The sequence below is a fragment of the Erigeron canadensis genome, chromosome 9 (genome assembly GCF_010389155.1).
Source record: "Erigeron canadensis isolate Cc75 chromosome 9, C_canadensis_v1, whole genome shotgun sequence".
NCBI classification, from domain to species: Eukaryota; Viridiplantae; Streptophyta; class Magnoliopsida; order Asterales; family Asteraceae; genus Erigeron; species Erigeron canadensis.
This window is the reverse complement of record NC_057769.1, coordinates 5,875,557-5,903,521: the sequence shown is the minus strand read 5'-3', so window position 1 is coordinate 5,903,521 and position 27,965 is coordinate 5,875,557. Positions and strand designations below refer to the sequence as shown.

The 27,965-nt window shown below is 33.7% G+C and overlaps 5 protein-coding genes across 7 annotated transcripts; 3 read left to right on the top strand and 2 right to left on the bottom strand.

Annotated features, from left to right (window-relative positions):
- The first annotated feature begins 4,590 nt into the window (after positions 1–4,590).
- LOC122583094 lies at positions 4,591–5,190 on the top strand. Its single transcript, XM_043755531.1, has one exon. The coding sequence runs from the start codon at positions 4,591–4,593 to the stop codon at positions 5,188–5,190; it is 600 nt and encodes a 199-aa protein (XP_043611466.1).
- A 59-nt stretch (positions 5,191–5,249) lies between these two features.
- On the top strand, positions 5,250–5,828 carry LOC122583093. Its single transcript, XM_043755530.1, has 2 exons — positions 5,250–5,350; positions 5,441–5,828. Exons 1-2 carry the CDS (start codon positions 5,250–5,252, stop codon positions 5,826–5,828), a joined length of 489 nt encoding a protein of 162 aa, XP_043611465.1.
- A 2,574-nt stretch (positions 5,829–8,402) lies between these two features.
- LOC122581067 (3-ketoacyl CoA thiolase 1, peroxisomal-like) lies at positions 8,403–13,549 on the top strand. The gene is made up of 14 exons (XM_043753209.1): positions 8,403–8,568; positions 9,793–9,869; positions 9,991–10,075; positions 10,200–10,326; positions 10,414–10,512; positions 10,730–10,797; positions 10,877–10,984; positions 11,094–11,171; positions 11,350–11,482; positions 11,873–11,969; positions 12,555–12,678; positions 12,769–12,877; positions 12,960–13,043; positions 13,264–13,549. The coding sequence occupies exons 1-14, from the start codon at positions 8,473–8,475 to the stop codon at positions 13,305–13,307; spliced, it is 1,329 nt and encodes a 442-aa protein (XP_043609144.1). The 5' UTR covers positions 8,403–8,472; the 3' UTR covers positions 13,308–13,549.
- On the bottom strand, positions 13,510–16,795 carry LOC122581069 (thioredoxin-like protein 4B). The gene is made up of 5 exons (XM_043753210.1): positions 16,388–16,795; positions 16,116–16,273; positions 15,304–15,370; positions 14,248–14,348; positions 13,510–13,684 (listed from the first exon to the last, which is right to left on the bottom strand). Exons 1-4 carry the CDS (start codon positions 16,517–16,519, stop codon positions 14,250–14,252), a joined length of 456 nt encoding a protein of 151 aa, XP_043609145.1. The 5' UTR covers positions 16,520–16,795; the 3' UTR covers positions 13,510–13,684; positions 14,248–14,249.
- Positions 16,796–20,627: 3,832 nt separating this feature from the next.
- LOC122582768 lies at positions 20,628–25,893 on the bottom strand. Of its 3 annotated transcripts, none has more exons than XM_043755202.1 (4): positions 25,686–25,893; positions 24,403–24,549; positions 21,396–22,456; positions 20,628–20,948 (listed from the first exon to the last, which is right to left on the bottom strand). In XM_043755202.1, exon 3 carries the CDS (start codon positions 22,445–22,447, stop codon positions 21,404–21,406), a length of 1,044 nt encoding a protein of 347 aa, XP_043611137.1. In that variant the 5' UTR covers positions 22,448–22,456; positions 24,403–24,549; positions 25,686–25,893; the 3' UTR covers positions 20,628–20,948; positions 21,396–21,403. The 3 variants fall into 3 exon arrangements, with proteins under 3 accessions (XP_043611137.1, XP_043611136.1, XP_043611135.1); XM_043755201.1 differs by having other exon boundaries at positions 20,628–20,958; positions 21,396–22,459; positions 25,686–25,889; XM_043755200.1 differs by having other exon boundaries at positions 20,628–20,958; positions 25,686–25,889.
- Between the last annotated feature and the right edge of the window lie 2,072 nt (positions 25,894–27,965).

The following is a 27,965-nucleotide window of genomic DNA, read 5'->3' as shown; positions in this document are numbered from 1 at the left end:
TTATTGTCAACGTATTTATGGTCAATTTTAAGTAATACAACTATGGGGTATTTGAAATTGTGTTTTGTTATTACGTTTGTAAAACATAAATAATTAGAAAAAGTGTTTGGCTGAAAAAGTATTTATCAAACTTTTTGCCAATATATATATCAGTGGTTTATATCTTTGTGATTTTTTGTTTGTAACTTACAACATCTTAAATGAAGTATTAGATCTTGTCAACATGCAATTAAAATCATATTACGTCTATCTATAAATTACTAAATAAAAGATGCCCCGCAGAATATTAGTTCCAACTATTTGTTCACAGGTTCACACTATTGTAACAAATTAACACTCACATACACACATACTGTCCATCATGTCATTATATAATAATAATTCATATCAAAAGTGGGTGGTGGTCAGTTGGTCACAAACTCATCAGTCAAATACTCGTAATAGAAAATTGACTTTATAGTCAAAGAATAATGATACACAAAACGGATTTGGTAGATCTAAATCGAAATTTTAAAAACCTAATTTATTCTTAATTTTAACATATGGTTTGTTGTGTGGCAGCATCCGATTTTAGACATATTATGTATATTAACTACTGTTAATACCCGTGCGCGATGCACAGATTGTTTCATAGTTTTTTCTATGTTTTTTTTTAATTGTATTTAACTAATAATCGATTTTTTATTTAGGTGAACAAATGACGCCTTTAATCTTTGATGTATATTTAAGATAGTTAAATACTACAAAACAATTATCAAATTATTTATCTAAACTATCAAGTCTTAAAACTATACTTTGAAATCAAAATAATATAGTTAACAGATTTTAAAAAATAACATAAATCAAGTTATTTATGAAAATCTACGCTTTGAATGTAAAAAGTAAAAACATAGATAGATTTAGTTTAAACTCAGTTATTATGAATGCATTTACACAAAATATTATATCATAATCTGATTTGATATTAATCAAAGTAAATGGAAGTAATAAGTTATAAAAAACAATATGTATTAAGTCATTAGTTAATTGATATCAAATTACCTGTTTCTTCTGATCTTTTATATTAATAAAACAAAATTGTTTTCAAAAACTATTTTTAGAAAAAGAATTAAATGGCAAGCCCTCATTTTTTTCTAGCACAATATTTAAATAGATATGACATCATAATTTTTGTATTTTTATTTTCTTATTGCTTTTTTTTTACCTTAAACATGTTTACTTCCTTTAGCTATCTTAAACTTTCATCCTTTTTCTATACTCATATAAATAATTTTTAAAACATATATACAATGATAAATGAATAGTCATTAACATTAACATTAAACCTTTTATGGATTTTTTTAAAAATTTTTTTGAACTTTTGAACTTTTTTCTTCTAATATTGATCAGAACGAAAAATGTCTAGGCCAGAACTGATTTAACTTAAAAAACTCGGGTTGAACTCGGGTTTAATTAGATAGTGATCTAAAAGCGACAATCGTTTTATACTCAATTTAGGATATGTATAAGTATTTAAAATTAAATAATATGGTAAGTGGATAAATAATACATAATATAATACTTTTTAGTTAATAATAACAATAAGTATTTAAAATTAAGTAATATGGTAAAGTGGATAAATGATACATAATATAATACTTTTTAGTTAATAATAACAATAAGATGATTACGTTAGGAATTTAATTTGCTTCAACTTTAGGATATATTAAAAAAACATGTCGTCGTAATATTATGCTACATGTCGATTAAAGAATGTGTCAACCCTGTTTTAATTTATTGATAGATAAACATGCATGGTTATGAATAGTAACCATGCATATTAATGCTTGACACATAACACCACTTATCAAGTGAAACGTCACACGTTTTTGTTTATTACCGTTCGGATTTAGTTACGTTGCAATCATGTTCGGATTTTGCAATGTCGTATTTTTATTTTTTTAGTTTTGTTCTTGCTTTACTCCACAGATTTTCCTTTTAATTTTTCTTTTCCACAAATTAAATATATGTACTTGACACCAAACGTGATTGTGGTATTACCTTTAGCTAAATATATATTTTGATATGCCAAAGATTTTTACAAACATATGCAATGACACAAAATCAATAATAGAAAGTATATGTGATGGAGTAGTCTTGGTTGTCTTTCATTAGACAATTTTGGGTTCATTCCCAATCTAGCTTCTTTTACAGTTTATTTTACTCATATTTTAGTTATTTTCGTTAAACTTTTTAACAAAGATGTCCAGGCCCGGTGAAGCCCAAATGCAGGCAGCACATTTGAGCAGGGCATCAAATTTTCAATGGGCACCAAATTCATACTTCATACGACTATATTATATATTAATATCTACTTCAATGTGTAATCTAGTAATAATTAACATTTGCATTGTAAAAAATTATTCCATTTATATTTAATAAAAGTAATAGCTAACACGATTATATTATCCATTTATGTAATTAGTTTCAATTTCAAGTACATAACTTCTTTTCATCATTTTCATTTGTGGGTTTATATTTTAATTAAGTTTCTTGTTTATTTTTTTTAATGGTTTATTTTTATATAATTGTGTTAGTTAATTATTAAATAAGGCTTAGTTAATTAACTAATAATTTAAGTTTTTTGCTATAGATTATTTTTTACCACAGTATTGTTATAGTTGCTTTGCTTTTATAAACACTTTCTACTTTTTTATTACAAAAAATTTTTTTGGTGCAAAGAGGGCCTCATTTATATTGTCGAGTAGGGTACCTAATAATCATGGGACGTGCCTGAAGACATATAGGATTTTATGGTTGTAGTATTGACCTTCAAAAATAAGAATACTCGCAACAACACGTATAAACGCCGCCCGACCGGCGGCGCACTTTTCCTAGTGTTAAGAAGATTCCACCGTTCAAACAGAGACATATGTATAGATTGTATTGACTAATGACTACCATTAATCGTAGATAATTCTTCAAGCGGTCTTCCTAGAATCCTAGTACAAGTTAATCTAAGATGATTGGTGTCTTTGACATTAGTGTCTTTGAGTTCACCCATATAATTACAAGTTTATAACACATCTAACTTGACTTCTTTTATAACCGTTCTCGATTTTACTAATTTAGAACTTTCACCACAATCGAAATTAGCTTGCAAGTTGCAACAACGAACAAAACATAACATGCTAAAAAAAATTGACCACTTTGTGAGCCATTCATTTCACAAGATCATGTTATGACATGGGGTAAAATGGGCAATCGCCCAGGACTCGATTTTTCAAAATATATATGTTCTATTCTATACCTTTAAGGTACCCGTTACCAATGAAGCCTAGACCTATATGTGAAGTTTAAATACGCGGGTTCGATCCTTCGGGGTGCCCAGATCATGTGGGGATTAGGATGGAGGTATTTTACCGTCATCATATGGCTCATACGGGGTGAGTCGATGGGTATCCAATTGTGGTATCGGGGCTAGGGTTCCTTCCATTACCCTTTTTTATTCTATATTTACTTTTAATAATCAACCATGTATATTTTAGCCGGACAATTAAGACGTTAAGAACACACGTATTTATGTTTTTAGTCACCGGGTGAAATTCGTTACGCCTAACCTAAGGTTTTTTGTTTTGACTTGTCTAGGGCCTAATATCCTCAAGGCCTTTTATGCCATACAATTCACTTAAATGTTGACTACAACACTACATCAGTTCATTGCTTGTGAAAATAGTAACTTGTCTCTCCGTCCTGACCCCTCAAAAAGAGCAAGAAGACTTGAAGAATTTCATCGAAGTCTACCACGAAAATGTGGGCCAAATTTCAATAAGCAAAGTTCAACGAGTTCATGATTTTCTCATCCACCGACACGTGAAAATCCTTTTCATAAAGTTGATCTAGTTTTGCAAAACAAAACATAGACCACAAAGTGAGACCCACCTTCATTTTAATAGAATTAGAAGGGACCCAATCAGGCAATCATCCTAACAATTCTACTTTCGGGTTTTTGAATGCCTTTTCTTTTCTTATATATGGACCTAAAATGTCAATGACCAAACTAGAAGAGCTTTAAGGGGGGAAGGAGTGGGGGTCGGGTAGGGCTCGGGTTCCCAAACCCGATCAGTAACACCATTTCTAGGACTCGGATAAGACTCGGGTAAGGTGATATCGGGTATCAATTCGAGCTCCATAACCGAGTAGCGGGTATAAGTTTTGAACGTTGGAAAGTTGTGGACCCCCCCCCCCCCCGCTACAAAGTGTTTTATCTATACTATTTTATTATAATTATTATTTTCTCTCTCATAAAAAGCTTGATTAATTAATTTACACATCAATCCCTTATTTTTTAAAATATCCATTATATCTTCACATCAATTACTTACACCCATCACCAACAATAGTTCGTCACCACCACAACCGCTGTCACCACCACCAGTCGTCGTCATGATCAAACCGTCGCCGCATCGCGCGGGTACAATGCTAGTTTAAAAAAAAAAAAAAACCTTTCTCCCTATATATACATATACAACTTTATATATTTATTTTAACACACACAACAAACACACATATTATTCACCAACATACAAAAAAAACATCTTTTCTCCTCAAATGTCTAGTTCATCGGAATCTCGTTGTGTCGTTGTCAGATCGGATTCATCATCCAAATCCGATGGTATGTTCCTGCATAACGCGCTTCAGTGGATGGAAGACACGACATCTTCCAACGCGGTTCAAAACCGCCGAACCGTAGAGCGCCAACGCGAAATTGGTCATCAAATTTTACTTAATGATTGGTTTGTTGATGAGCCAAAATACGATGACGCTTACTTTCGAAAGAAATTTCGAATGGAAAAAAGCATGTTTTTGAAAATCGTCGACGACATCGAGGCGAATTTTCCATATTTTAGAGTCGGGTTTGATGCACGTGGGCGAGGCAGTTTCAAACCGCTCCAAAAAGTCGCATCGGCGGTACGCCAACTCACAACGGGCAATCCGCCCGACAAGTATGATGAGTACTTACACATGGCCGCGAGAACCGGCCGTGATTCTCTTGATCAATTTTGTGACGCCATCATTAAGTTGTATGGTCGTGAGTACTTACGTAGGCCTACCCAACACGATGTTGCTCGTATTTTCCAAGCTCACGAAGAGCGCCATCACATGCCGGGGATGCTTGGTAGCATCGATTGTACACATGTCGGTGGTTAAATTGTCCAAGACACTTGAAAGGACAATATACGAGAGGCGACCATGGCGTTCCCACTATTATGCTTGAGATAACCGCTTCTCAAGACATGTGGATTTGGTATGCTTATTTTGGTGCTCCTGGTTCAAACAACGACATTAACGTGTTGAACCAATCCAACTTGTATCACACGGAGCGAAATGGCACGGCCCCAGATACTTCATTCGTCGTTAATGGTTGAGAGTACAAACGCGGTTATTATCTAACTGACAGCATCTACAACAAGTACTCGACGTTTGTTAAAGCATACCCGTATCCTACTGACCCGAATGAGAAAAGATTCAAGAAGTTACAAGAGGGGGCGAGGAAAGATGTGGAGCGTGCTTTTGGGGTTCTAAAAGGAAAATGGAAGATTCTTAGACGTCCTCTCCGACCCCTGATCAAACACAAGATTGGTCAGTATGTTTACGCGGCGTGTATTTTGCATAACATGGTGATAAAAGGTGATGGTCGAGCTATCTCACCGGTTCACATCATGGACCAACCGGTGTGGGACGAGACCTTTTATGCGGAGTTACTAAACGAAGACATCCATTATCGTTTTCGTTATGACCTCACTGAACACGTGTGGGCTCAAGACTTGGGACATCTCGACGACTAGTTTTCTTTTTATAAATAAGCCTAGTGTTTTTATTTTAATGTTTTTTTTATTATGTATTGTTTTTATTTTAATTATGTATTATTTTTTTTAAGTGTTATGTAATATTTTTTTAAGTTTTTAATAAAATGTTTAGTTAAATTATTGGTGGAATAAAAATAAAAGAAAATGAAAATGAATTTGGGTAAGTTTAATGAATTAGGTATGTATTTCAAGTGTTTTGGGTAAGAATTGGGTTAAATTGGGTAGTGGTGAGTTGGAAGGTTTTGATTGGATGAAGGATTGAGTATATTAACCAAATTGGGTACCACTCCTTCCCCATAATGGCTAGGTGTCAAGGTGATTTCTACTATAGAAAAGGCAACATATAATTTATTTATTTATTTATTTTTACAAGTGAATTTTACCTCAAACGCGTATAAGGTGTGCTAATCAAAGGGGTCCCGCACTAAGCGGATCTTAAATTGTCTTTCTCATCATACCACCTCCTTTATTGGAAAATACCGTCGAGAAGAATCTACCAAGGCTCGAACTCGAGACCTTAGAGTAAACTCCTCCGGAGCCCCGCATAACAGGCTTAGTGATAATTTGTAAAGGGAGCTGATAATCGTACCAAAGTTTTTAATACATTTACCACAATATACAAATGCTACAACATACTATACAAGTATTCACTGCACAGATATAGTAAAATAATTAAAAATATTGGTACGAATATCAATTCTCATTTGTAAATATAGACTAAAGACCAAACATTGAATGATTAAAACCGAATGACTCAGACTTAAAGATACTAGACACTTGTTGAGAAGAGTTTCGTGATGGTAGATTTCCAAGTGAGATCTTTTGGAACAATAGTTATTCTAAATAACAAATTTAATCAAAAAATTCTTATTTAAAATGTACGATTAAATAAAATATCTTTTATCCACTCTTCTCTTCTATTCGTGTATGTTGTGGTTTTAATTAGTAATTACAATTGTAAATGAATAAAACATTTTGCATCAATTAATTTATCCACTCTTCTATTTGTCCATTGTTATCTATTTACTCATTTGAGCTCGTATTTTTATTTTATGTTTTGTTGATCGGCTTGGTACTTTTTTTAACGACCCTTTTTAAATATTCCCTCCCCCCTCCCGTCCACCCGGTAAATATTCCACGAAGGACCAAAAAACCTAAAGCCAGTAAATCTCACGCCCGAGAGTATCGGACTTGAGACCTCACGGACAAACGTCCGGGTGTCCAATCACTGAGGTAATCAGTGAAGGACAACTTTTATACTATTAATAATTAATGACTATTATATAAAAGTTGTAAATTTATTGGATAATATATTAAAGAACACAAGTCCATATAAAATATCAGATAATATACAATTGAGCGGGAGAGCCGTGTTATGAGTGACCTTATTGCACGTGTCAGAAACCAGTTGTATATGTGATGCAAGTATTCGAGTCACCAAAATCTTTGTATGTTTAACCCATATAACAAGCCACAAAAAAATTTGGCTTCAAGTTAACCCAAATAAACTATCAAAACCTGAATAAGTTGACCTATATGACCTCAACTCATTTGGGTTGGGTCAGACTCGGTTGAAACAATGTTATCTACAGCAAGTGATACTCAACGTGGTAGAGTAAGTTGAAAAACACGCTTTAGAAAAAATTGAATAAAACATTTGATGAAGAATCCATAAAAAGATTACCAAAGATACTTGCAACCCAATTCGTTTCATAGTTTGGTAAAAGATTATCCTCAACCGATTGATAACAAATTAAGATTACAACCGAAAGATAGTAAATTAAGATTACAACCTCTAACAAAGGCACGTAATACACTAAGGGCTTGTTTGTTTTAAGTGACTGAATGGAGAAAGTGACTGAATGGATATACAATGTCTGTATAGATTAAGTCAATATAGTTATTTTTTGGTTTATTAAGTCAAAAACAAACATATTTTTTTGACTTAATGGATTAAGACAATTAAAATTAAGTCATGATTTTTTAATTAAGAGTTTATCAAACACCACCTAATACATATTTGGAAAATATTGATTTGCTAAATCATTAATTTTTATACTTAAGTTATATATAGAAAGTTATTAGGGTTAATCTGAAAATTGATAATGATATACTCTTTGAGTTTATGGCATCATTAAATCTGACATTTAAATATTAAAATATATATATATCGAAACATTTCAACTTGAATCCGACCTCAAAAAGATTAGATCGGTGAGTTGAAGACTGTTGGGTCAACGAGTCAAAAACACATAAGCTTAACCTGTATTTTTTTTTTAAATCAAATTTTAGATTGAATTAAGTATTACCTATCTACTTATCAGTCTCAAAATACCAAACGATTTAAAAAACCCAAAGTCGAAGGACTTTTGACTTTTGACGATGATTCAACACATTAAAAAAAAAAAGAAATAAAAAACGTGGAAATTTTCACGTAACTTTCAGTCTTGATAACTTCCACCACTGAAATTCAATGGAAATTCAAAACTTTATTTCACACCCACCTAGCCTAGGCCCCCCTATATATCTACATACACGTTTTGTGTAAGCTGCATTATTTCTCTTTGAGTCTTAATTTGTGATCATTCTTTATTTTTTCATAAAAATCTTTTAAGAAGGAAAAATGCAGAAAGCCATAAACAGACAGAAAATATTGCTTCAACACCTTCAACCCACATCTTCTTGCTCATCTATTCAACGAAATGAATCCACTTTATCTGTAAGTTTTTGAAAATATCTATATATAGACATATAATTATGGAATCTTTATAAACTTTCTTGCCTGTTTCATTTCTGTTTTTGTGTGTTCCGTGTTCTGTTTTTTTGGTTGTCTATGTTATGTTTTTTGGGTCATGTTTTCAAATATGCATCGCTTCTTTTAGTCGGTCTAGAATATTGACTCAACCGTTAACTTGATGTGGGACCTACTAGCGTCCACGGTGATTAAAGTTTTGTTAGGTGGATTCATGATGTGGTTATGTTAAATTGTTAATGTAGCTTATTATTTACTGTATTTGTAAGTGACACATTTAAGTAAAGCAATATTGGACAACCCTTTGACTTTGGAAAAAAACATGACTAATGGGTGTGATATTGACTATTATCAAATGATAAATGATTAGTAGATAGACAATATACTAATTGGTTGCCAGTAGACGAAAAAACCTATTTGATATGAAGAAGATCATGTGCACTAATGAAACAACAAAAAATAACAGAAATAAGGTATAACGAAATTGGATGGTTTTGTGGTCCGAATTGATGACATCTAAAACACATGTTTCTTTTGTTTGGGAATGATATTAGCCATACCCGGGAACTGATTATGGTTTTCTTTACCATTCAAAAATATATTGGGTAGCATGCAACTATGCTTTGTCTATTACAAGTATCATATTGTAATATTTAGAGTAGTTAAATTGGGTGGGTTGGATATGTTGGGTAAGGTTAAAATTTGGTGTCTAACAACATTTTTCTATTCATTTTTGGAAAAAATCATAATGTGTATATGAATACAAAAACATGCTACAGATAACAGTATTCTTTTTCTTTTTTTTAAATTAATAAACTGACTTAAATTTTGTAAGTTTTTGAATACAATTGCGCTTATTTTTGGCTTGTTTCAATTGTCCAGCACATTTCACTTGTTTCTTTTTCAGGCGAATGTGTAAACTTTTACCCGTTTATGTTAGAGATAAGATACCTTTAATCAACATTTTTTAACTTAATAGGTTGTAATTACCGAATTTCATATGTTCCACAACTTTACTTTTAGATACATCATGCAGATTTCTAATATTTGTATCTAACTGTATCCTTAGTTTTGCTTCATGTTATAATTTTAAAACCCTTAACCTGACTTGTTTATTGACCAATAGCCGTTATTGGATACTTTTAAACTGTCTTAAGATGACTTATATCTTCTCTCATATTCTTCAACCAGGCTTCAAACTGTTTAGCAGGGGATAGTTCTACTTGTCAATGCACAACTGCTTCTGGAGATGATGTTGTCATTGTTGCGTAAGTTTCTCTCTTTTAAGTTTACGTAAAAAAAAAATCCCATTTAGGCAATTTTCGTGATCGTACGTAAAAGTTGTACCTTGTGTTTTATTCATCTACGTAAATTTTCTGTACAAAACAGTGCATACCGTACTGCCCAATGCAAATCTAAACGTGGAGGTTTTAAGGATACTCTTCCTGATGATTTACTCTCAACTGTTCTAAAGGTTAGACATGTAACTTTAGTTTATGGCAGATTTATTTAGGTTTTTTCTGGAATTATTGGTTTTCTATATTATGCGAAATTATGTAACTTGAACCTTAAACTTTTACTTGATAATGGTTGATTAGGCAGTGGTAGAAAAGACAAATGTGAACCCTGGCGAGGTTGGTGATATAGTTGTTGGTACAGTTCTAGCACCAGGTTCACAAAGAGGAATTGAATGCAGAATGGCTGCAATATATGCTGGCTTCCCAGGTACCCTTTCTGAAATTTCTCATAACATTTGTGTCTTTAATTCATTTTCCATTGGAAACGATAAAAACGTTGTGGGTTTCCTTTCAGATACTGTGCCCATCAGAACAGTGAACAGGCAATGCTCATCTGGGCTACAAGCAGTTGCTGATGTAGCTGCCTACATAAAAGCGGGATTTTATGACATAGGTAATAAATCAGAAATTTGTTATCTGTTTGTTTTTCATCATGATAAGTTTTTTGCCAATCTCTGAAAACTGATTATCCACCTAAGTGCTGGGCAACCCTTCAGCTTTACGTTTTTTTTTTTGTATATTAACGCTTGAATTATGAGTCCATTTCTTTACGGATAATCCCTTGATCACATTATTGCAACAACTATTTAATGTTTTTGTTCTTCATGCAGGTATTGGTGCTGGAGTAGAGTCAATGAGTACTGACCAAATTGGGCCTATTGCAAAAGTCAACCCGAGAGTCAGTATCAATTTCCGTAGTCTATGTATTTCAAAATTTAGAACTGGTTTTTGAGGGTTTATACTTACCATGTTAACAGGTGGACCTATTTGCACAAGCCAGAGACTGTCTTCTTCCAATGGGGATCACATCTGAAAATGTGGCACAGCGTTTTGGTGTGACTAGGCAAGAACAAGATCAAGCTGCAGTGAGTTTCATATTTTAAGAATCTAATAACTTGCTTCTTTTTATTATGTCAAAAACTATGTAAATCATTGATTCGAATTTAACTCTGTAATATCCATATGTTTTGATAGGTCGAGTCTCATAGGCGTGCTGCTATAGCAACTTCATCTGGGAAGTTCAAAGATGAGATTGTTCCGGTTTATACAAAGGTATATATTTTGACTTTTGAAGTCGAACCATTAGATATACTGAACTTAATTATGCATTTTATTAGAGTTCAAGTTCGACATCTTGTGTTTGAACTCAGAGTCTTTAGCAAATCCATATCAGTGTTGAAATTTATATTAGTTGATTTTGACCTCAAAAGCTACGTGGATCTCTTTGTAGATTGTTGACCCAAAAACTGGAGAGGAAAAACCTGTTATAATATCTGTAGATGACGGTATCAGGCCAGATACGAACATGGCTAATCTAGCAAAACTCAAGCCATCATTTAAAAAGGATGGGACAACAACAGCAGGTATTTTCGAAGTGAAATACTGTCCGTAACTTCTGAACTTTTCTTATATTTAGTGTATATACTCGTATATGATTTCATTAGTTACATGATTTCAATAATAATCTACTTGACTGAGTAAAATAATTTATAGAGTATTATGCATTGAAAACACATTGCATGAATCGCGAACCATATGGCCCCTTTCCGTTTAACCTCATTGTTCATATTTTACCCGTTTGACCTGCTAGATAGAACATTGCGTAATTCGAGCCATTCATAAGTAAGTGTGTTTGGAACTGGCACCTCCATTACAAATTATACCAGAAATAACCGTGTGGGTTTGGATGTCATCACACACGTTTGAAAATTTGGCTCATGAAATCCTTGAATGGACTCTTTGTTTTTTAATAGGGACTGCAAGTCAGATTAGTGATGGTGCTGGTGCAGTCCTCCTCATGAAAAGAAGTGTGGCTCTAAAGAAGGGTCTTCCAATCCTTGGTGTATTTAGGTATGTCATGCTTTTGATCTTTGATTTGAATAGAGGAAATTTGTGGTTAGCACTTAGTAGTATAACTGGTATCTATATTATAACTTGATTGTTAAAAGCTCAATTGCTCAAATTTCACGAGCACAAACACTTCACATTTCCACGATCTTGATTCTTAACCATTATTTCGACTACTCCCGATATGATATAGGAACTACAAAAGCTGATTAGACGGATAGCTTTAAGTAACCTGTTTGATTATTGACACGATGATTTGATTTATAATCTCTCAAAATTTACAAATAGGGTGTTTGTATCTATAACTCAAATATCTTGACCCTATATAATGATCTCACTTACCCAAACATTCGCATCTTTAACAATTAGACTATTTGCATAGCTAAGTTTATCTACTTGAGTAGTTGAGTCACAATAATCTTTCTACAAAATCACTAAGGCCCTCAAACTAGGAGCATCTTATGGACTTTACATTAGGGAAACAGGTAACTTTTGGAAGGAAAATAAAATGTTGCGTAAAAGTGTTGCACTTTTCATAGGATCATACATGCTTTCATGTATGTGTGCTTACAATATTAATCCGTACAGGAGTTTTGAGGCTGTTGGTGTGGATCCTGCTATCATGGGCATAGGTCCTGCTGTTGCAATTCCAGCTGCAGTTAAGTCAGCAGGTCTAGAGCTTGATAACATTGACCTTTTTGAAATAAACGAGGTACTTTAATGATTGCAACCTCATAACTTTGAGTTAAGATGCCTATATTCCCAGAAAAAGTAGTATTAATGTTCCCTTACATTGTTACAGGCCTTTGCATCACAGTTTGTATATTGCAGCAAGAAGCTACAACTTGATCCTAAAAAGGTTAATGTTAATGGAGGAGCTATAGCTATCGGACATCCTTTAGGAGCGACAGGCAACTTCTATAATCCTAAACTACCCTTTTTTGTATTCATTTGTAGTTAGATCTAATGGACCCGTGACTTTTTAAATATCAGGAGCTCGCTGTGTTGCAACTTTACTTCATGAGATGAAGCGTCGTGGGAAAGATAGTCGCTTTGGGGTTGTTTCTATGTGCATAGGTCAGTTACTCTGTCTTTGTACAAGACCACAAGTATATAACTCTATCCTTCAGGTAGCAATTTCAACATGTTTATGAGAAAAAACTGGTTTTGGTTTGTAATAACATTTTTTATAATCAACACAGTCACCTATATTTTCCCACCAATACTATCCGTATTTCTCAAACATATTGTCTCAACACTCTAGAAGTGAATCAAACTGACAGTACCAAGGTTGCAGGTTCTGGTATGGGAGCTGCAGCAGTATTTGAAAGAGGAGATTGAGTTGATGGCCGACGAGATGCTCATGAAATCACATCATACAATTAATAATTTAAGAATGCACTATACACGCATTATATATCATAAGGAATTGTGATACCAGCTGCTTAAAATTGTGCATGTCACATGAAATTTACTATAGTCCTTTTTTAGTTATGCCAATGGTAATGCTGATAAATATTTTGAAACATGGAACTTTCTAAGCTTTGAAAATAATGCACGATAGAAGTTTTTATTTGGTGTTATCGTTTCACATTGTAATAACAGATTCATTCTTTAGAAGTAATACACCTTTAGCATTCAAATTATTAGACCTTGTGAACCACATGAAAATATTATCTTTGGGCATGGTGGTGCAGAAGTCAGGCACATTTTCTAACCTGCAATGAAAATAAAAGCGATTACAGAGTAATACCCATAAGGCGAAGAGTATGCGGAAAAAGGTTAAAGATGTATAAGGTGAATCCCATATGGCAATGAAACGAGCAAACTGATCTAAACTTGTCTAGTGCGGTTTTGGTTGAAAATTGGTTTGACTGAAACAGGATATACTGAACCAAATAATGAATATGTATTTGGTTTTATATCAATTTGGAAGATACTAACCTAAAATAGTTTGTCTCGGATTTTAACCAAAAGGTGAAGTTTTGGGTTTTATGTGAATCAAACGATTTTTTTTTTGTCTAGACTCTAGCCCAAGTTTTATTAACCGTTAACAGTGTGCACAATTTGTGGCAAAATATGAATAACTTAAGAAAGGGAGGTATAATACTCTAACTATAATTGATATCATTACTCGACAAAAATAACAAAGAAGCATTTATATTTGCAGGACGTGAATGTTCCATGTTATTGCAAGGGATGGATGGTAGAAAGACAAAATATATGTGCCACCTTATTCAGATTATCAACTTATACATAGCAATCATCATATTGAAATCACCTTTAGACGTCTTTATATAACAACTGGAACTTCGGTATACGCTCAGGAGGAAGTGGGCAATTCACTATCAACTTGCCTTTCATGGCTCCTCTAAATATTTCCTACAAAACAGAAAAAATGAAGATGTCAATAAGAATGCCTTAGTATGAGAACAAAAAAGCGAGGCATTAATCTTATAGTGGTACACATGGTGAATAGATTCACGACAAGAAAATTATATCAAACAACCAGCAAATATTGTAGTGACTTCTTGTGATTGAATGAAAAGTTGAAAACTTAGTCAAAAAAACTATAACTCAAAAACTAATTCACTTAAAGTTATAAAGGGCGTCATATCTGTTCATATATGAGAGAGGAGTTTCAACACATTTATGTGAAGATATGTTGATTCGGTTATGTTTTGTTGCAAATGGATCATATTAGAGGAATAAGGTTAGCCAAAGAGTAAACAGGCTAAATTGTTAACATCAGCTCATACTAATGTTGAATCCATTTTCAAGAACAGTTTTGCAATCATATTAATCAAAGGGCTTATGAAATTGCAGAAAAAGAACAAAAAAATATTGGTAGGTCAACCCAATCCCTTTTGAAGCATCACCGCCCTAGATTTATTCGACTCGTTTTTTCCTCTTATCCAACCTGCCCAGCATACCCGTTTCCCTACTTATAAATCAAAACTTTAACGACTTCACAATGTGCTTCTTTACATAATTGGAATTCCAAAAAACAAAGAATTTTCCACAAATTCCTTTAACTAGAAAATTTCCGTTCATAACATGTTTAACAAAACGGACTTGTAAATTGTAATCATGCTTGGAAATCAAGTGTCAATGCATGAATGAATTCTTAAACCAAATTATTTTACACAGTACACATAACATGTGTCTAACTAAGACAATAGATATTGTTTAAGTCCTGCACTAACTCTTATACCTGATTATCAAGAAATACAATTTAAGTATGCAACTGGAGTGTAAAAGGAAAGTTAAAGTTGGGCCAGTGTTTAAAACTGTATCTAAGAGTTGAAAACTAGTCGTGGAAAGATAGAGGTGTTACCTCTACAACATCAATGAAATCTTGTTTTCTGTGAAATGCCCCTACCCATTTTGTGTGATCTGGACTCCTGGTGTCAAATAAAAGACAGAAAACATGTTTAATCACCAATGTAAAGAAAAAAAGTACAAATGACTAATTCACACAAAATGAAAAAAGTACATTGGTATTTTTACTACCAAAAAAATAAAAATGATTACAAAGAGCAAAATGAATTCCTGGGTAACATATTATAGGTGTTTACTTAGTATAGACAACTTTTCGGATTTCTTTAAGAAATAGGCTCTATGCTTGAGGAGACTTGTAAAGTTTACGTTTATGGTCACTATAAGCTCAAGCTTTCTTAGGTACACAAAGCTCATAAATTTCATTTGGCACACAAAATTTTTATTAGCTATTGAGAACCATAAGCTCCCAAAGCATTACCTAGTTGACGCAGCTTTTGGACAAACACTTGAGTACTTGACTATCCCAAAATTAACCGTATTTCACATTTTGAGTTTATTTGTTTGTTAAGCTTCAATTACTATTCAAAACACAATTACACAAATACAAGCCCCCATTACAAACTCTAAACAAAAGCTATAGCTACAAACTCCTGCTCACCACACGCAAAAGTATATCGTACATAAAAATAAATAGGGCTGCGTTTAGCATTTCCAAAATATATAAAACTGGTAAATGGCACGCGGCCGAACCAGGGTATCACATGACTGTTTCTAAACCTTGACAACCACTAGGCTAGGCCAGCTTAAAGAATAAGATAAATTTTGTAAAAAGAAGGATATTGAATAATAAGAAAAAACAAGAATTACCCAGAATCCATCTTCATGTGGTGAGCATTGAAGAAAAAAAGAGTTGAAGGAATGAAAGTAATATCAAAATATTTCAAATAAACTTCAACTTGTTCACAATCAACATCCACTAATGCTATTCTTGCAAATTTTGATACATCCTTTTCTGATTTTGATAGCTGTTACAATTACAACAATACATTAATTCGGACTTACAATTATATAAATTTATTACAAATACAATAATAATTATATAAATTTAAGAGAAGAAAAAGTAGAGCGGTTTTACTTACGATATCATCAAGTTGAAGGCAAACGGGATCAGAAGATCTGCCGAAGCGAAGGACAAGAAGCTTGTCGATGGTGTCTCTGATTATGGTATCGATGTCTTGTTTTTTTGTTAATGTTTCTAGCAGGTAACTCATTTTGGTGCCTTATTATTTTATTTTTTTTACGTAATTTTTGCTTTTCTCACGTACTTTTGGTTACATATGAAAGGAGAGGGCTGCCTTTAGCTTAGGTGGTGGTGTTTTTTTGTGTGGCTAAATGGCCACAATCTTAAACTATCAAACCTAAAACTCCATCATGGATATGAACCACATCAAATAGCTCAACCCGATCAAAAACTCGGATCTAATATCCAGTTGCATCTATTTTGAGGAAAAACCAGATGAGTAATTAGCTAGAACTTGAATTTTTGACTTTATGAAAAAAATCCGATATTGCAAGAGTTAATTTGTGGGTCATTGCTTATTTGTTAATTAACTGCACCATTTTCTTTAGGTGGTCTTCGAGATTTCAAAAACTCACAATTTTCATCCCTCAAAGTTATATACATACATATAGAACCCTTTTCCCTTTTTTATCTTATGGTGCATTTAACTTTGATATAATTAACTACACTAGGTACAATCCCCTTTATTCATCTCGGTATTCGTATTGGTAGCAACATGAACAGAGTTGCGAACTAGGATTTTCTTTTTGATATTTTCAAGAGGCAGTTGTCGAGATGGAAGGCGTCATGCCTTTCAATAGGGGGTCGTGTGACTCTTATTAAGTCGGTTCTAGAAAGTCTTTCCATATATTATTTTTCTCTTTTTAAGGCACCATTGAAAGTGATTGAGAGTTTGGAAGGAATTATAAGGCGGTTTTTATGGGGTGAGAGTGGGGAGTCTAATAAAATCCATTGGGTGGCTTGGGATAGAGTTACATCATCTACTAATAAGGGAGGTTTAGGGTTGTGTAAGTTATATGAATCAAACATTGCCTTTTGGAGATACAGAATTGAACCAAATCGTTTATGGAGGCTAGTTGTTAAGGTAATTCATGAAACGAAAAGATGTTGGGCGGCCAATCCATATAATAAATCAATTACAGGGGTGTGGTATAATATTGTCAGGGTTGTATCAAAAGTGAGAGTGGAGGATTTGAGGCTCGATAATCTTTTTAGAGGTATTTGTGGGGATGGAGCGCAGATCAGATTCTGGCTTGACCCCTGGGTAGGCAACGCCCCGCTTAAAGAGGAGTTTCCGGTACTGTTTAAAAAAGAGAAAAAGAAAAAATGCTTAGTTAGCGAGAGGTACTATTTTAACGATGGCAAGTTTGTGATATTGGAGAATGAAGAAAGTGGGTTGTTACTAAATGGAGAAGAAGAAGAAAGGCTCAGGTTGACCAACTTGCTCGATGGATGTAGGCTGAATGAACATAGGGATCGATAGGAATAGACAGGAGGGTCTAAGAATGGTTTTAACGTGAAAGCTGTCAAGGAATTCTTGAGAAAAGGCAAAGATTACAGGAACATTTTTACGTTCTCATGGTCTAAGTGGGTGCCGATTAAATGCAACATCTTGATGTGGAGATTGGAAATGGATCGGCTACTGACCCTCATGGTATTAAGAAGGAGAAACTGTTGTTTTGACTCGGGTTTGTGTGGCTTCTGTGAGTAGTATGAAGAATCTAACGGGCATCTTTTTTGTTCGTGTGTGATTGCGATGGATATTTGGCAAAGGGTTAGCAGTTGGTGCAAAATCCCACCTATTTTTCTTTTTTCGGTTAAGGATTTGTTTGAAAACTACCAACAAGGAAGCAGAGGAAAGGAAGAGAAAGAAACCATAAAGTGCATTGTGTTCGTTGTTTGTTGGTGCTTATGGAAGGCGCGAAATGATAAAAGATTCAACAATGGCGTTATCAACACGGAAAGAATTTTTCAAGACATAAGATCTATAGGTTTCCTTTGGTATAGAAATAGGAAGAAACATTGTAATATAAGCTGGGAAAACCGGTGTAGTTTTGTTTTGTAGATCGCGTTTGTATAGTTTGTCGACCCACTAGTTGGTAGGGAGGGCCGTGTGAATAAAAGTTACCTTTCAAAATTAAAAAGACTACACCCAAGATTTTTACTAAAAACATAGGAAAATGTTAAATGACCTTAGGATTTTACTTAATGTGCATAACAAGATTATAACTTTTCATACTAAAAGATCACCCATTGAATTTTATGGTAAGTGTACAACTATATAATGCACCTTAATGAAAGCTCTTAGGGCTTCGTTTAGTAAAACTCAAGAAAATAGTATAACATGCTTACATACATATATTGAAAAGGGGATATCATAAGCACTGTGTGGTAGTATCCAACATTGGGTGATATTCATCTAACACACTGGGGGTTCAAACTTTAGGGGACCAATGTAAATTTTTCTCACAGGAATGAAGTACGAATGGTTCAAATATGGATTTCTAAAAATATGTGTAAAGGTTTAGTGGATGATACATGGTTCTACCGATTCTCTTTTAATTTTAACCATCAAACATTTTGAATATGTTTATAAGCCTAACAAATTAATCATATTTATCATTTTTCATGTTCAAAAGAGACAAATTGTAATACTTTATTTGTGCTAAAAAGATTCAGATTTTATTTTAAAATGAAAACCATACAAAATTACCAATAAAAAAAATACATTTAAAGCTCAACATATGTATTTATTTTACATCAGTTATTACAAACAACAATATTCGAAATTTAAACCGGAAAAGAAATAATTCAAAAGGTCCCTTAAAATACATATTTCTCATACAAAAATAACTTAACAGGTGATATATTAATGAGAGATAGTGTCCGCGCGTTGCGGCGGTGAGATGGTGGGGGTGATAGGTCAAGTCATAGAGTATGATATATAACCAAATGCCTTAGCCGTACGGGCTCCGCCCTCGGATTTAAAAATTCGTCAAAAGTATATCGAATGACATATCTAATGAAAGAGCATGAAATTTTAAGAACACCTATACAATTTTTATAATTTATCGATATAGGGTTTTTGAGATAAAAGATTTTGAATGAATTAGAGGAATAAAATGATTTATAGATGAGAGAGAAATGAGTGTTTAAAATTTGAAAGAAAAAAAATGAATGGTTGAAATTTAAGGTTATTATAGGTATATTAGGTAGCGATGTTTAAATTAATAAATAAATAATAGGGAATTTTTTGGGTAGTTAAAATCATCTTTCCTTAAAAAAAAAGACAAAAATAGTACTGTATTAAATTAGATAATAAAAAAAGAGTTAATTGCACAAATCATCCCCGTGGTTTACACATTTTCGTGGTTTTCATCCCTACAAGTTATTTTTAGTAGATTTCGTCTTTCAATTTTGCCTTTTTAGTAGATTACATCCTTTTGAGGGATGTAAATGTAAGATGCTAAAAAAGTTTGAACACTTTTCGTGTTTTTCATCCTTCAGAAGGATGTAATAATCCACTAAAAAGGTAAAATTAAAGGACGAAATCCACTAAAAATGTAAAGTTGAAGGATGAAATCCACTAAATATAACTTGAAGGGATGAAAACCACGAAAATACGTAAACCATGAGGATGATTTGTGCAATTAACTCATAAAAAAATGAAACAGATAACAAATTTTAATAAAGAAAATCAGCTATCAAGACACTTGGGTACATAATAATTTAGGAAAAATATCATCTGCTGCAACAAGCAAGCAACCCTTGTTTTTTCGTCGCAGCAACCCTTGTTTTTTCTCTAACAATGAATTAATCAATAAAATCAAAAAACTTCTGCTTGAAAAGGCAATTGTTTGTCTGTTTAAGCAGGCATTGATATCCTCATAATATTATAAATTTATGATTGTAATGAAAATATGAAGTCAGTATAAACATCTTTGATGAATTGATGTTATATCTCTTGATACATGATTACATGGCAAGCAAAAGCAGTTATAATGACCTGGCCACATTTGTGAAGATATAATGCTATTGTTCAATTTATGACACTTGGAAGTTGAGTTTGTATACTTGTTTGATCTATAACAATCATCAATTGAACTTAATAATCTTGACAATCATCAATAGGTTTATTGATATTGTACTTAGTAAAAGGCAGCCTAAAACATTCAATACCACAATGCCCCTTTTCCCAAAAAAATTGAGCAATTTCTGTAAGCCATTCCACTAAAAATAAGCCCAAAAAGAAGAGGACTAAAAGGCTATAAATTCAAGTCTCGCTAACGATAAGGCTGTTAATAAAAGATCAATCACATATAAAGCAAAACAAATCCGCCTCAGTACAACTAAAAAGAACCAACCAGAAGAACAACTCTATGAGTAAATATTGCAGGGCATGCCTCAAGACAGCATTGAAAACCCGCACACCAAAACCAAAAGCGTCTGTGAATGTTATAACAAGATAATTACTAACTTCACTTACCTTTTCTTTGAATTAAAAAACAATTGTGTAGATCATGCAGATTTAAATTCAGATTCCCATGACTGATCTCTCCACCTGTGCTTGCAAAGAAAGATGGGAGTCGGAGAACAGGATGGTGTCGGTTCACTTTTATCTGCATAAAGCTGAAACAAGATGAAAAATGAGGGTTTTATAGTACATGCCACATTAGAGGTGACAATTTTGACTCATTTACTTGCAAATGGTTCGGTTTAGGTTAATGTTTCATCTCTAACTGGGCCATATGAGTAAAATAAATGAAGATTAGCAAAAGAAAAATAGATGGGTCAAATGAACCAAATGGGTCGAAACTTGCCCAAAGTATATTTAATATGTATACAACATCCTAAAGCATATTAGTAATTAGAATATAATTGAAGCAATATCATATCTGTCATCTATTAGACACCCCGTTATTTTATATAAAATTAGGGTTTCTGTTCGCCATTTTGACTCGTATGAAAAAGCATCCAATATAACAGGAATACATCCTGACCGGTTACCCAACCCACTTGACCCCAACACTTATGCCACCTCTATATTAACAACTGGGAAAGACTACCAGATTCTTCATGATCGATCTTCATCTGATCTGTATCGAGTCAACCTGCGCCTCCGCCTCCTCACAAAAGGATGAAGATCTTCATCATCATCAGTTGCAACATCCAACCCAAGTGGATCATCATCACTATCATGATAGTCTTCATATTGTAAGCCCATTAAACTCTCTCCCCACACATACCGCCGATGGCGGTGTCGGTGTCGTGTCGGAACCCTTGTTCTACCACCACCTCGCTGGTCGGCAGAAGGTGGTTCCATCGACGCAATCATCTGAAACAAGAAATAAGCAGTCAACAAGTGTCCATTATTCCCTCCTTCACCAGGCCTATCATCTTCATTTTCAACAGCATAGTCTCCAAACACAACCGCACCAGGCATGGCTGACCTAATAGCACTAACTATATCACCGTGTTCTCTCTCATGCTCGAGAATCCTCCACGCTCTTTCACGGGTCGGGTCAACATCAGTGGGCCGGGTTGTCGGGTGGACTCGCCTAGCATGCTGCCGCAGCTCTCTGTAGTTCCCAGAAAATGAACACGATTCGCGGGAGCAACTTCTGAATTTCAAATTTAGATACTGCCTAGCTTCCTCCACCACCTTCCACCCGGTCACACTTCCCCGACACAACGGGCATTTCAGGTTATACTTAGAACTCGACCTTGAGGCATTATTATTATTATTATCATTATCATCATTATTTTCAAAAACACGAGGTCCTCTGGGCAATTCAACATGTTCAATTGCATCCAATGCGATTGATTCATGAGCTCCGTTAGCTTCTACTGAATTATCGTTTACAGGTATCAGCCTAGGAGAATCTATGGTGGCATCGTTGCTTCCAGACACGAGTTTTTTGAATCGGTCAAGGCAATTTGAGTGTCGATAACTAGTGTCACAAATGAAAGATCTACAGCCTTTTTCATGCGAACTGCATAGGATAAGAACAGCATTGTGTGGATGGTCCATGCATATAGGGCATGAAATTTCATCCCATTCCTTGTGGAGGGCACTCTTGTCTGCATCATCAGGGATTTTCCTTTTTCTACTTGCCATTTGTGTACGCTACTTATAACATCCAATGAGAGTAGACAATATCAGATTTAATATAAAAAAATCCAGATAGAAGAAAAAACATCAAACTAATTGTTCCTTCTCTTGTCAGAAAAATCTGTTGCTTAATGTTTGATTCATATAATTGGCAAATATACGTATGCATTTGTTAGTCTATTATCTATATGAGCAGCCACCAACTAATTTAACAAAAAGATATCCTGACAGATAAGAAACAATCCCTTCGCTTAATATTAAAATCTCCAGTTCATGTTTTGATTTATAGAATTAGCAAATCTATGTATGCATTTGTCAGTCTCCTTGAATGTTACGAATTTGGAATACAAAAATTATGTGATACAGACCAGATTTAATGAAAGATAGAACAATAGCCAGCAAAAGTCCGCTGAAAGAACCTAAATATTATTCCCCCAAAACTTATGGAACGCAGGCCTTATTTAAACATGAACAATACTTAACCTAACTTGTTCACGAAAGTCACTAATAAATAATAATAATTATCACTTAACCCCTCTGATCTCATACGGCCCTAAAACCCCAGGACCCATTAGGCCCATCTTCTTTATGTGACCCCAATGAGTTCCTCCAGATTGATTCATATTAAAAAAGCTCAAGAACAAATACAGAGGTTGCAGATGAGAGTAATTAGGTTATTTCAGACCCATCTTGTGATTTAGAAATCTTGTTGAGCCGCAAATGTGCCGTTTAAACAATTGAATGAAATTCAATATACTCTTAACAAGGATGTAGACCTGATTTGTAAAATCCACCTGTACTATAGACATGCTTTGCAAAAGTGAAACCACAACCAGACTTAATAGAACCATCAACAAAGATGAACCAGAATATGAACCATGTATAGAACAGTTAGGCACTTTAAAAGCAATAGCCGAATCAAATAAAAAAGAAAAAATGGGTAAAGGTGGGAATTTGAACCTATATACTTTTCATATGGCAATTACTCCAAAAAAGTGGCATAGGTGAACAAAAAAAAATTTGATCAGAGATGCGAATTTCAACCAAAATACTTATAAATGAGCCAATCGCGGCTCTGTTTTACTGCTAACAATCAAATGGGTGAATTAAAAAGATTAGCTAAACAAGAAGCAGGTCGAAAGTCACATGTATCATTATTGCATTTAATCTACATAGTATTTAGACCATTATTGCACTGATATAACCTGTAATCAAACTTACTGGCTTACTGCACAATTCAGTACAGAAACAAGTGATTTGGACCCGACACAATTTGACCCACACCAAACTTACCCAAGTATTTGACATTTTACACAGGTAAACCTGCTCATCTTGCCACACTGGATTAAATAACTAATACCATACACCCTACCAACTATATAAAAACCCAAAAAGATCTTAGCCCCAACCCAGGGCCAGTGGAAACTACATACTAGACCAATCAAAGTATTATAACAGCTAACAAGGCAACGAAGACTTGATACTAAACATGTACTCACCAATTCATCATAGACTTCCTAATATAGTTAAGCAGCAAGCATTAAATTCCAAATTATTAGTTGGATTAGATACAAACTCTGGCTGTAGATACAAGGTAGCAGCAATATGCTAAAAGGGGGAATTAACCAAATGCATACATATCGTAAAATGAACACCCAAACCATGACTACTACTATCGTGCTAAACCAGATGCATATACACATTTGCAATCAATTATCGATGACAGTGTGTACATTAAGTCCAGGAAACCACCCATAACAACTTTATACCAACGTGATAAGCCTCGCGGTTTGAACTCTAAAAGTTAACATGGATAGGGTCAAACAAAGTTTATAATTAGCCCACTGGCACGACAGGATCCAGTAAACATTTTGGCATGATATGCAAGATGGATGCAAAGTTAACAGGATATCCGAGATGACAAATGATGTACAAGTCATACATATTTTGGGAAAGTATACCTGAACTGAGCAAGCAAATGGAACCTGAGGATGGCCCTTACAAAATCTTTATGGATGGATAAGAGTATTTCAATGCAGAAAATTAGTACTTGTAGAAACCCCAAGCATATCCTGCCTCATAAGCAAAGAAAAGAAGAGGTTCCGTATCTAGTGTGAATCACAGAAGGAATGAGTGTTAACACAAACAGTTGTACCACAAAATATAGAGCAATAGTCTTGTGCATAGTATCCCAAATATATAAAACAATAAGCTATCACACATGGTATTAGCAAATCTTGGTTTAATATTTAGTGTTGTTATATACAATGCAACATTTTCATTCAATCATTTCAGTATGCAAGTAACTTTGAACGTTCACAACACCACAGACTCTATTTATTCACCAATTATACTGTGTATAGTAGTGAAACTAAAACTAGCTAAGGAACGCTTAACTCCTAAAACAATGTATCTAGAATTATCATCGCCAAATGAAAACTCTAAACGCCGCCGCTCCATAACTAGTTCACCTTAGAAATATATTCCACACTGGGAGACTAATTCGATAAGAAATGAAACATCTTACACAAGTTTACCCTCAGAGATACCAAAGGTTGTTTCTATAGCAACCCTCACCGACCCACGTTAGACTGCCTTACGCCTATATCAGGCTCACCTAAAGTCCTGCTCAGATGATGGCCCAACCAACTAATCCACCTTTTTCAAAAAATTTGCGATAAACACGTTCCTCGGTGTCTCCGTCTAGAATTAAAGTCGGAAACTTTCCAAATGCCCCCATCTACAAAACCAACTAGGCTACACGACGGTTGCATTTAGCCCTCAAAGTTGCAACTCCGGCAACTCCAACCAGACCGCCTAATGACCGTTACTCACGAGCTTAATCAAACTCACCTACTGGCACAAGTAACTATAATCCTCCCATTTACATGTCCTTTTAGCATACAAACTCTTTAAACTTCAAAAACCCCTAAATTTTTACTCAACCATATTTTATAAACATATTCATTTCCACATAACTATCATATACATACACAATTATCTACAAAAAAAAAAAAAAAAAAAAAGAAAAAAAAAAGATGATTTATCTTAATAAAATAATTATAAAAAAAAATCTAGTAAATGTTAACAGGTCTTTAAACATCAGAAAATATACCACTTAATAAATTAAACCTTAATAAACTATACAGATTAATGAACCATATAAGCACATGTATATATATGTATATATAATCAAACTAATCCGAAATTAAAGGTAAAAAAACAAATGAAGTTTCGAAATTACAATTGAATTACGTCATGGATTCATCAACCTGATTGAAGATTTGCTGAGATTTATCAACAATTTATGATTTTTCGTTGTCTTTTTTTTTTTTTTTCTTTTGGGGTTAATTTTGATGGATAAATTTTTTTGGGGAAATTAAGAATATAAGAGAAACGAGGTTTAATGGTGTTTTTTTCTCTCTCGTTTTTTTTTTCTTTAAGGTTGTAACGTGGTTATAAAAGTTGTAATACGTGTGATAAGTTTGTTGGTGGATGTACGTGGTATAAATTTCATTTGCGGATTCAAAATTAATAGAATTTTTTTTTTCTTTCGAATACTAGGTTTGAATGAACTTTGAGTTAGACTAATGATTTTTGCGAAACAACTTGTTAAGTGGGATGTCAAAAGAGAAACCTGTAGAAATTAGTGGGAAATTCGGGTGATCGCATTTAATTTTGGAAAGAAAGGAGTTTCATAAATTCAGGTGACAGTAATGCGAGATCTATGATTTATAGTCGGGGTGGTCGAATAGTTTTCATAATACTAACAAGCATAAGAGTTGTTAATTACCTTTAAATTAAATAAATACATAAAAATAATATTAAAAATATAGAGTTTTATAAATATTGTGAGATTGTCATTATCACCTTTGACAACTACATAATTTTGTCATGGTTGATGCCTTGATGGGGTATTCTCAAGACAATAATGAAAAGAAAGTCTAAACATTAGTCTTTTACCTTTCAGTCTTGCCATCACTACTTAGGTGGCTGGTAGGGGCTATTGCCTTTTGAACCAAAGTTCAATCCTTGACAATGATGTAATTTACTAATTTAATATTATATGATGTAATTTAGTAGTGTTTTATATTTGTCGTTTAAAAAATAAAAATAAAAAATTTCAGTCTTCAACAAATGCTCTTTTCACACTTATTGCCTTATATATTAAACATTTTTTAACAACTCTTTGTTTATTTGTAACTATTAAACTATATCCCGAGGAAATTTGCTTTCGGCAAATGGTTGTATTTTAGGAGGCTATGCATCGAAAATTTCAGTAAAATTGACATACTAGTGGTGAAGTCGCCAAAAGAGACTATGATAGGGAAATTTTTAGGAAAGTAAAAGAAAATTTAGGCCCCGTCTTTAAACTTTTTTATAAAATTTATGGATCCGTCACTACTTAATGATGTTAAAGAAAATACAGATCGAAGACGAATAACTGAATAAAAGGATTGAGACTTGAGGGAGAGTAAAAATCACTTATGTAAGTTTATTAAATGATGTGATTTACATCTTCACATTCATTTGCAATTATAATATACATTAATGTCGTTCAACGGCTATTGTATTTTGAATATAGCAAAGGCGTTGGCGTGAGATTCATGCCGGGCACCATTGTTTCTTTTACCAAAGGCGCCCCTAGCAAGGTTAGACGGCAAAGCGACGAAAAGTTGCGGATGTCGGGGCGGAAGGTCCTTGCTTCCAGGTGTCTGACTATGAGTCTATGACTTTACCAAAATTTCTTAAAATTACTGTAGACATGCATGTTTGTTAGATGATAAAGTTGACAAAGCTAAACAAGCCCTTAAATCTTATTCTTAGTCCGTTTTTCATTGCACACTTATTGATGTATGAGTATTAATTTTTCAACATACTCCTTTGTGTGTATTTGTGAGTACACCTATCCTAACCGTATCATAAAATGAAATTGTTTTATATCCATTGATAGTAATAATGACTAGATTTTAAACTCGTGTTCAATACTGGACTAGTGGCGGAACCACTTTAGGAAGAGAGCGGGCCATGGCCCATCCCAAACATGCTAGTGACTTTGATATATTATACATGGGCTTGTGTAATTTTACTCAATCCGTTCTTTTGGCCCATCCCATTTAAAATTTCCAAAAACTGAAAGTCTGAAACTATCAAAATGTTTCAACAAGTCAAATGTTTACACTGTACTTTGGCTTTTTTTATATGCAATGAGCTACTATTAACTTGTTTAGAGATTCCGATAAAACTTGTATTATATCTCATTAGATATTTATCTAAAAATAGACTCTACTATATGCATTGTAGCGCGTTTGATATGTTTAACAAATTACATAATTGAATGAGAATTTAGAGAAATGACCAAATAATCTATATCTATACTCCTTATTAAAAAGAATAGACCCCCGGTTGAAAGTTACAGGGGGGGAAATGTCAGAATTGCCCTCCATTAAAACAATACCTTATAAATACGATACAACCTCACTCTAAATGAAACAAAAACACCATTAGTCCCTCAACCTTTAAA

Excerpts from the sequence above, each read along its gene's own strand:
- LOC122582768 (XM_043755202.1), bottom strand. The coding sequence starts at position 22,447 with ATGGCAAGTAGAAAAAGGAAAATCCCTGATGATGCAGACAAGAGTGCC.
- LOC122581069 (XM_043753210.1), bottom strand. The coding sequence starts at position 16,519 with ATGAGTTACCTGCTAGAAACATTAACAAAAAAACAAGACATCGATACC. Across the intron at positions 16,274-16,387 it reads GCCTTCAACTTGATGATATC|CTATCAAAATCAGAAAAGGA; the intron begins GTAAGTAAAACC and ends TAATTGTAACAG. Across the intron at positions 14,349-15,303 it reads ATTTCATTGATGTTGTAGAG|GAAATATTTAGAGGAGCCAT; the intron begins GTAACACCTCTA and ends TCTGTTTTGTAG.
- LOC122583094 (XM_043755531.1), top strand. The coding sequence starts at position 4,591 with ATGTCTAGTTCATCGGAATCTCGTTGTGTCGTTGTCAGATCGGATTCA.
- LOC122583093 (XM_043755530.1), top strand. The coding sequence starts at position 5,250 with ATGCTTGAGATAACCGCTTCTCAAGACATGTGGATTTGGTATGCTTAT. Across the intron at positions 5,351-5,440 it reads GTGTTGAACCAATCCAACTT|CATCTACAACAAGTACTCGA; the intron begins GTATCACACGGA and ends TCTAACTGACAG.
- LOC122581067 (XM_043753209.1), top strand. The coding sequence starts at position 8,473 with ATGCAGAAAGCCATAAACAGACAGAAAATATTGCTTCAACACCTTCAA. Across the intron at positions 10,798-10,876 it reads TTGCAAAAGTCAACCCGAGA|GTGGACCTATTTGCACAAGC; the intron begins GTCAGTATCAAT and ends CCATGTTAACAG. Across the intron at positions 11,483-11,872 it reads GGATGGGACAACAACAGCAG|GGACTGCAAGTCAGATTAGT; the intron begins GTATTTTCGAAG and ends GTTTTTTAATAG.